Source organism: Nannospalax galili, unplaced genomic scaffold, assembly GCF_000622305.1.
Source record: "Nannospalax galili isolate Female #2095 unplaced genomic scaffold, S.galili_v1.0 scaffold1153, whole genome shotgun sequence".
NCBI classification, from domain to species: Eukaryota; Metazoa; Chordata; class Mammalia; order Rodentia; family Spalacidae; genus Nannospalax; species Nannospalax galili.
The window spans coordinates 60,549-70,651 of record NW_008333036.1 but is presented as its reverse complement, the minus strand read 5'-3'; the positions used below and the strand labels follow the sequence as shown (position 1 = coordinate 70,651).

The window sequence follows — 10,103 nt, the reverse complement described above, 5'->3', positions numbered from 1 at the left end:
CCCCACAACCAACTACTTGAGGTGAAGTAAACCACACCTGGATTTTTATTTGATGGTGTATGGCTTCTAGGAGGAATGTATATATATACATTCTCAAACATCCTTAATGTTAGTTATCCCTCTTCCCTCTTGTTTGCAGTACTTTCTCTGCAACAAATTCTTATTTTAAAGAAACTGCATACTGTTCTGCATGATGGTTCTATTAATTTACATTCCCAAAAATACTGTATGAGAGATGCCTTTGCTCCACAACCTCACCAGTATTTGCTATTTTTTATTATTTTTAAATTGGTCATTTTAATTGATCCACACATTCTTAGAACAAATATTATTACCTGTATGTTATTCATTGTGCACTAGTGTTGTTTTCCTTTGCAGACCAAGTTTTAGCAGTATGTATAGTGAATCTGCAGGTGGCTGAATGTTTCTGTAGTCATTAACATAAGAAATAAGAATGATGGCAATACGTAAATAGGGAAACCAGGACTGCAAAGGGAAAGCATAAGAATGTGAAGCCTTATTAAATATGGTCAATTTTATTGGGAAGTTTATAGCAAAACAATACCTCTTCTACTTCAAGAATTAGTACTTTGTAATCTGACAATAACTTAGATGGAAATTTCTAAGTCTAAGGTCCTGGTCTGAAGCCTTGTTGAACCTCAAAGCATCTAGGTAATACAAACCGACGAAGTGAAAGACAGCTTTACTTGCAAAGATTTCTCACTTCCTCTGTCCTCCTGGTTAGTTATAGAACAGGTAGTGAACTCTCTCCTTCCAGTTCTGCTCAGTTTCCTAAAGTATTAGATTTCTCATCAATTACTTCTATTGGCTCACTTTGAAGGAAAAATGTATCTCTACATTCACTAGAATGTCATTATGTTTGGCCCCTAGAAATTTACCTAGCTCTGTTTGTTTGTCCTTTTAATTCCCTGGGTGAAAATTAGTGTGGGTCCAAAGGCATAATTCCAAGGAAAATTCAATCAAGAAAAGACAAACTATTCCCCAACTAGACATCATTTGCTCACCACCATTCAATGTTATTAGGTAGAATACTTTTTTTAAAAAATGGGGACATGGAGAGATGGCTCAGCAGTTAAGAACACTGAAAGTTCTTGCAGAAGACCTGGGTTTGAATCCCAGCACCCACATGGGAGCTAACAACTGTCTGTTACTCTAATTCCAGGGGATCCAACAGCCTCTTCTGCCCTCCGTGGGCATTGCACAACACGGATACACTTACCTACATGCAGGCAATACATGTGTACACACAAAAAATAAAATAAAAATAAAATAAATTTTATTGGGTTTTTGTACATTTCATGCAACAGTTCTTTATCAGATTTTGACTCCCTCCCCCATCCATGCCCCCACATTCCTCCACCCCCGCCAGACCTCAAGCATTCCACCATGCATGTTAAGTCCAATCAATTCAAGTATTTGTATCCAGATGTCCCTCAGTGAAAATTCATCCACTGGTGTCTAGTCAGCCTATCTAGAGATCATTGGTAAGGTCTACTCTCCCTAACCCAGTAGTAATCAGTCTCCAATAGTTCCCAAGTTAGGGCTGGTCCACCGCCCATTTCCCTCACTCCACTCTGAGCCCTTTTCTGATTCAGTTGGTTTTGGGTCTTGTGCTTGATGCCACCATTGCTGAGAGTTCACATGTGCAAGCTTCCAGGGGCCTGTCAGCCTCTGCTTCCCTGTTCGAGTACTATCCCTGGCTCTTATAATCTTTCTGCACCCTCACCGGCAATGGTTCCTTAGCCACGGGTGAGTGAGGTTTAATATAGGAGTCCTATCCAGGGACACACACTCTGAATTTTCTTATTCTCTAAAACTTGGCCACCCTGTTGTATAAGGAAGATTCACTGGTGAGAGCTGAGGGATGCTATGTTCCATGAGCCTTAAGGTATTATATTATGTGTGTGACCAGCTGTGGTTCTCTGCAGTAACCTCCATCTGTTACAAAAAGAAGTTTCTTTGATTAGTGGTGTACTGTAGTCTGTAAATATAAGGATCCATGTTTAGCATATGGTAAGAAATTTCTTTTGTTTAGAGACACAACAGAGATAGGGTTTTCTCTAGGATTTATGACCTCTCCAGACATGTATATCTGGCTGAATATTCCTGAGTTCACTTCCATTGAAAGGGCTTTAAGGTCCAATTAGGTAGATGTTGATTACTCCCAGATAACAGAGCCACTATTGCACCAATCAAGGTAGTCTGCTGTGCCAGTCATTATGGTTACTAGGCTTTAGGGCTGGGTTGGACTATTGATTGATTTTTTTTCCCCTTAGCAGCTTGCATAGTATTCTCTAGAACTATGAGAGCCACACTTCAGGTAGAAGACTTCCAGGTCAGTTCCTGCTCCATTGCTCCATGCTGTGTACAGAGTATGTCCTGTCTTCAGCAATACAGTTTTATCTTCAAGTTCTGGGAGATAACCAAGAGTTCTGGCAAAATCATGTGTTATTTTTTGAGTCTCTTGAACTACTCTGACCAACCACTTGAAGGGAGGTCTCTCGTGTCTGACACTGTGCTCTTTTCCACACAGTCCCCAGGCATACACATGCACTAAAAACAGAATAATGTTCTTTGTTTTGTAAAAGGTTATAACCTCAGAACGTGAAATTATCTTCCTTTGAAGCTAGAAAAATGTTCCCATTAAAGTACTATCATGAAAAGCATATGTGAAACAAATTGTTCAGAATTTAGCAGACTGAGCATTAGCATCTAACCTATCTGTGGGTGGAAGATCTATGTCAGACTATATCAGCTTTTATCAACTGTATCAGAAATTATTTACTCTTTAGCTGGACATGTTTACACACGTGTACACCTGTACTGTCAGTACTTAGGAGGCTGAGGCAGTAGCACTGATCCAAGCTCAAGGCAATCCTGGGCAACATAGTGAATCTAGGCCAGTATGAGCTATAGAATAAACTCAAAAAAATCATTTTCCCTTTAATCAACAATTTTATTCTTTTATGACACATTTGTTTACTGTGTGTTCTGGGACAGGCATAAAGAGGATAAAATGAGTAATTATGACTTTTTCTGGTTGTTGGAGAAGATTTTTGTAGAAGACATTGAGCTGGATATTGAATGAATGGTAGAATTTTGGATGCAGGAAAATGCTTCAGATGGAAAAACTACATAGTATTCTCACATTTTCAATACCACATTCCTTTCTACTTTCTTATTCTATGTTTTCTTCTCATTTTCTATGGTATAAAAATCCTACTTAAACTTGCACTTTCTGTGTTTTATAAAACCCCAATTTTTGTCATTTAGTCCTCAGAATTACTTAAACTAATCCATATTTCTCCCTTTGGAGATTACAACACCCTTATAATTGAAGCTTTTTATCATCTCACAAAGTTCTGAGTGACTTGATCTGGTGAGAATGGGGTAAATATCCTGTGGTCTAACTCAGGTAAGAGGAAGTTCTCACAGCCTCTGCAAACACAATTGACATTTTCAACTTTTGTTGAAAGGGTTCAAGGACTATTCATCAAGGGCTCGGGGAATATTTATCAGGTTTTCTTCTTTTTAATTTTCTAAGATTTATTTATTATTTTAATTTTATTTCGATGAATGTTTTGCCTGCATGTATGTAAGTACACCACATGCATGCAGTGCCCACAGAGGCCAGAAGAGAGCATCAGAGCCTCTGGAACTGGAGTTATGGATAATTGTGATCCCTCATATGAGTACTAGGAACTAAACGCCATTCTCTGCAAGAACAGTAAGTTTGACTACATGTCCATTTAACATAGAAACAATAGAAAGATCTCTTTTAAATCTGTGTGGAATCAGTTTATTCTTGAGTAGTCTTTAAGTAGAAAGATATGCACATAACATGAAATTATAAAAGTAGAAAGAGAAAAATAATCCATAATCCCTTCTTGGGAACAATGTAACTCTTAAAATGTTGGCATTTCCTTCATATACATTTTTTGCTCATAATTTCCAGACTTGGGCTTGAATTTAATATTTCGCTATTAAAATTATGACATTCAAAATCATTCATTCCATGTTTTATAATCTGCACAATAGCAATCATCCTTCAGTGGCTATTTACAACAAAAAACATGGAAGATTTTTAGAGTCTGCAAACTTTTAGAAATAAATCAATGTTATAAATTTTGATATATCTAGCCTGAAGAAAGTAACAACAGCAAACATAGAATTTTAAAGAAAAAGAGCAGTCTTTATGGTAGGATAGAACTGGAAGAAATTTTCTTTATTGCAATTTATGAGAGAATAACACTCTCATTTCAGACAACTTTTTAAGAGCTGATCAGTTCAGGATTTGAATTTTACAAGAGGATTAATGTCCCTGAAATTCAAATCTGAGGCTGGAAAATAAAGTGCATTGGTGATCTTAAGCAAAGAGGACAAAGATGATGAGATACAAATTATAGGGGGGGGATCACAATAGTGAGTAAAGATTCAAGAGGTACAAAATCTAAAACAAAAATATAAAAGAAGAGTATTTCCAGATGGAAGAAAAAGAATTGAGTTTATTAAAATGGAAAGAAGAAGGAAGAAGAGGAAATATTCTAGAGATCTCATCTTAATTCATATTGCTGAAAAGTAGAAAATTAGTAGAGCATACAGGTAAGGAAAAGATTTCTTAACTTCCAAAAAGTATTGAGTTGTGTACACCTAAAAAAGGAGCAATAGTATCCATACAAAGATTAAAAAGTATGGTGCAATTTCCATGCTAATAAAGAAGTAATGATGATGCACTCATGAATTCACAGCACTTGTGGTTACATGCACAAGATCTGTATAAGATTTGTTCTTCAACCATTCTTCTCTGAAAGACTACTGACCATCATGAGCCTAAGAATGTGCACTTCTCTTTAGGCTCTTGCTTGGACCATTGGCCTCATCCATTCTGTGGTCCAACTGGCTTTTGTAAATTTACCCTTCTATGGAGCCAGCAGAACGGACAGCTTTTATTGTGATTTTCCTCTGTTCATCAAGTTTGTATGTACAGACACATACAGGCTGGAGTTCCTGGTCACTACCAACAATGGTTCCATCCTATGGGCACCTTCTTCATCCGACGGTGTCATACATCTTCATCCTGATGGTGTTGTACATCTTCATCCTGGTCACAGTTCATAAGCACTCCTCAGGGGTTTCATCCAAGGAGCTCTCCATTCTCTCAACTCATATCACTGTAGTGATTTTCTTCTTTGGTCCTTGCATTATTGTCTAAATGTGGCCAGTCCCTACCTTACCCATAGATAACTTTTAAGCAATCTTTGATGTCCTCATCACTCATTATTAATTTTGTTATCTATACACTTAGAAATAAGGAGATGAAGGTGGCAAAGAGGAGATTCATTAAGTTTCAGGAAGAATTCTTTCATGTACAGTTCAAAAGATTCAAATTAATATAGAGCATTCTTGGGAATAAGTCTTTTTTATTTAACAATTTCAAAAGCCTTTTAATTTTCTTTTTTAGCCATTCAATCCTTACCCAAATTTTCCAACCTGTACAAAACTGTTCAATGTAGTCATGTTATTTCTTAAAGAAAGCAATACTAAAAAGACTAAAAAATATTCACTGTGAAATGGTTACTTATTTATCCTGTTTAGGCCTAGTCAGTTATTGCTGGGAAACCTGGACCTAGTGATTGAAAATATCGAGTGAATTCAGCCTAGGAATGTTGTACTTGTATGAGAGCATCATATTTAAACCCAAGACTTCTATGTCAATAAAAATATTAATAATAAAAGAAAAATACACACACACAACTCAGAGTAATGAGTCAAATTCTCATAGAGTTCAGGAGTCTCTGTTTCTTTTTCAGGTGCCTCAAGTAACTGGTGAACAGGTGTGCTCTGATATGCTCCTTTTCATAGTCCCTTGATCTTGTGTATACTTTTCCCTGACAATAATCTGTTGACATTGAAACTCTGTTTCTCATTCTATTATTTTACAGAATAGAACCTTCTCAAGATCAGGAATGTTGCCTCATTTTCTTCTATATCCACAAATTTCTGTCAAGGTTTAAACATTCTATAAACACTTATTAGAGCAAAATTGAAAAATGAAGAAAAATATAAATCCAAAGCCAATGTACAAACAACAGTCTAGAGCAGAATTGTTAAATACTGAGAGAAATATAAATTGTGATAAAATGGTCTAAACACATAAATTTCTGAGATATTAAGAATAAGAATCAAAACTGATACATTTATTTGTAACACTGCATTTGAGGTTGAAAATGCTTCCAAAGACACTGCACATAGCAGCAAAGCAGGGGAAACCATCTGACTCCCACCCTAGTCTTCTGTAAACTCATTGCTGTCTGTTACCCACACACTCCTTTTTAAATGCTTCAGCAAATGAATAGAATATACATTACAATGCAATATTGTGATCATAAAGAACAAGGTACTCTGTCCTTAACTCCTTAGTAGCATGAAACACAGTAAATTCAAACAATATTGTCACTTGTTCATTTTGCCTGGAAAAAGAGTATATGTTACAGACAATAAAGTATAAATTTAATGTAAGCAAATGATGTCCTTGAAATTCATGATCCAGTATAAAGTATCATAGCATGGCTTAATATAGCAATGATCATTCAACAAACTTTTGAATTTTTTAAAAAATTTCTAAATATACAAAATGTATTATGAATCTACTCTCTTTTCATAATTTTTAATTATTTTTATTTTATGTGTATACACATATGGCCTGCATGTAAGCACACTCGTGTCTTGTAATGCCCACAGAGATCAAAAGAGGGCATCAAATCCCCTGGAACTGGATCTATGAATGGTTCTTAGCCACTATGTGGGTGCTGAGATTCAAACACAGGTGTTCTGCAAGAACAGCCACTGCTCTTAACCTCTGAGTCATCTCTCCAGTCCTAGACCTACTCTCATTTTAAAAATTAAAACATCACAAATAAAGTCAAACACCTTTTTATTATGACCCTTAAGTCAGAGTCTCCACATACATGTCTACAGAAAAGCATCAGATAAGCATCATGTGGTATGTTGTCTTCCAGATCTGTCTCCTGTTTGGCATTTACATATATTTGCCTTTGTAAATACTTATGGGTTCACTTTCCTTTCACTCTTTCTACAGATGTTACCTGGAATTAATCAAGATCCAATCAAGAAGGCACATCATACTCAAGGGAGTAACACAAGACAATCAACTGAAAGTATTACATAATCATTTGAGCAGGATTGTTAGAGCTCGAGATTATTTTTTAAAAAATGACAAGAAGGAGCATTTCTGCCCTACAGGGATATGGGGATGAAGGTTGTTCTAGAATCATAAATCAAATCTATAGTTCCAAAAAATGGTTAAGGAAGCAGGAAGTCTAACAGGGGCATAGCAGAGCTACTTCTGTAGCTTGCTATGGGCTGTATTTGTGTTCTGCCATATCACTCTGGGATGTGATGTCCCAAATAGTACTGTAACTTCCCCTTATCTAATTATGTCACTAAATCTAACAAGCCAGTTGTTTCTTCCAGGCATGTTTGTAAGCTAGTAAATTCTATGCTATGCTTCATTTCATACAAAGTATATCTCTGGTCAAACAATATGCTATGTAAAAATATTAGATAGATGAAATGAAGTGTTCTATGAACTCACAAATTATTGAGATGCCTGATATATAGGATCTGTCTTATTCATGGTTTAATCAGTGAAGTAGAAACACTATGAAAGATAGACAATGACGGATTCTTTATAAGAGCTAGAGTTATGCAATGGTAAGCCCTATAAGTCAGTTCAAGAAAGATGCTATCTCATGTTAGAGCTGAACTTAGAGGTGCCAGAGTATGTAAGTGAAAACTGATAACTAATACTGTGCCTGGATCTCTATGCCCCCGGTTTTGATGATGCAGTTGATGACTGGCCTGGGATTGTCATCATAATGATGTACTGGCAACTAACTTGAAACTAGGAGGAATTAAAAGGTGAGAGGCAAGAAACAGAAAAACTACAAGACTACTTCTTCCCCATACTTTCATAATGATCCTTCACACTTATAGCAATGCCTGTGAGGTACCTTGATAATTACCCTGCACCAAAGCACAGAAAGAAAAAAAAAACATAGCTTCATTTTCACATACCAAATATCACAGAAATATTTTTGCGCTGAACTCTGAATGAGAACACATACATACTATGGGAAAAAATGAATGTAGGGGAAATAGGAAAGAAAAGAGAATGATATTTGAAGGGGTTTTAGTACCGTAGTGTTAATTGGGCAGACTATAGTCAAAGATACGCATTCATTAGATTCTTGCTTCTCAGGATCTAAGTACTTGCATAACTAAGCACACAACCAAAAGAGTGTGGAGACTGTATGCAAGAGTGTATGAAAGCTGCAATAAAAGGAGAAGGTGACCCAGCTCCTTATCAATTTGCAAATGATTCTGGAGTACTGTCAAAAATTCCTGCATGGAGAAAACTTCTGTTCATAAAAATAAGACAAAGTTTTTCTCTAAAGGCCTTACATTACCCTTCCCTCTTCTGTACGCCTTGAGTTTCCTCCATATATACATTGTTCTTTGGGAATTGAACTTCTTAATTATTATACACTTTGATTTATAGATATATATAGATTATATATATACATATATATAATTCTTTCTCTGTTTTAGGAAAAATTTGTCAGTCCCTCTGAATAAAAGACAAAAAGTCTTAAATGTTAGTGTAAACAAACAAATCTTAGTAGGCAAAGAGATTTTCACTGAATTTGATCACCTTCTGTGTTTAAGAATGTTCACAATGTAGTTGGTTAAGAGATCCTCCCATGTCTCACTAGCTGTCTGCACACTCTCTTCATTGCTGTCTTCATTTCTTGATTCCTCAGTGTATAGATCACAGGATTCAGAAAAGGAGTGACAACTGCATCAAATATGGCCAGAAATTTATCCAAATGTGTAGAAGGAGAAGGCCATGTATAGAAGAATATCAAAGGACCAAAGAACAGGACTACCACAGAGATATGAGCTGAAAGTGTGGACAGAGCTTTGGAGGAACCAATCGAAGAATGTTTCTGAAGAGTGACTAGGATGACAACATAAGATATGACCAATATGAAGAAGGAACCCACAGAGATGAATCCACTGTTGGCTGAAACCATTAACTCCAGTTGGTTGGTATCAATGCAAGCAAGTCTGATGAACCGAGGAAGGTCACAGTAAAAGCTATCCAACACATTTGGTCCACAGAAAGGTAAGTTTACCACAAAAACAAATTGAACCAGAGAATGCATAAGACCAGCTACCCAGGCAGCCACTAAGAGGAAGATGCACATTTTTGCATTCATAATTGTCAAATAATGGAGAGGCTTACATATGGCAACATATCTGTCATAGGCCATGCCTATGAGCAGCACCATCTCTACACCACCAATGACATGGATGAAGAAGATCTGAGTGACACAACCTTTAAAGGAGATGACTTTGTACTTTCTGAACAGATCATAAATCATTTTGGGACAAGTGACACAGGAAACGCCCAAGTCAATGAAGGACAGGTTGGCCAGCAGAAAGAACATGGGGGAGTGTAAATGAGGATCAGAAGCCACCGTGAAGATGATGAGGGAGTTTCCTGTCATGCTTGCCACATAAAACATGGAGGAGAACACAAAGAGAAGTACTTGCATATCCCAGGAATTGGTGAGTCCAACAAACACAAACTCTGACACTACAGAGTGATTTGTTCCTTCCACTGGCATTGTTTGAAGTGCCACCTGAAGAACAGCAGGAGGAAAATTTGAAAATTATATTAATAGTCTACTAGGTGAAAACTCAAAGTTATGTCCATTTTTAATTTAACATGAAAGCAAACCAAAGAAAAACGAACATATGACCAAGAACTATACATATTTAATCAAGGAACTTACTTAAAGTCAGTGTGAAACATCATTTCAGATATATTAAAAGATTTTATCAAAGAGTAAAAAAACACCAAATTTAGATGGGTATTTAAAAAGGAAACTTTATTCAATGTTTTTGAGAATATAAATTCGTATACTAATTAAAGAAAGCATATAATTGTTCCTGTAAAATTAAAAAATAGGGCCTTGGTATATGACTCAGCTGTA

General features: G+C 36.3%; 1 protein-coding gene and 1 pseudogene across 1 annotated transcript; one reads left to right on the top strand and one right to left on the bottom strand.

The window, feature by feature from the left end:
* Positions 1–4,782: 4,782 nt before the first annotated feature.
* Positions 4,783–5,417, top strand: LOC115069410 (annotated as a pseudogene).
* Positions 5,418–8,789: 3,372 nt separating this feature from the next.
* Positions 8,790–9,734, bottom strand: LOC103729769 (olfactory receptor 4F3/4F16/4F29-like). The gene has a single exon (XM_008827850.1). It carries the CDS (start codon positions 9,732–9,734, stop codon positions 8,790–8,792), a length of 945 nt encoding a protein of 314 aa, XP_008826072.1.
* Positions 9,735–10,103: the final 369 nt, after the last annotated feature.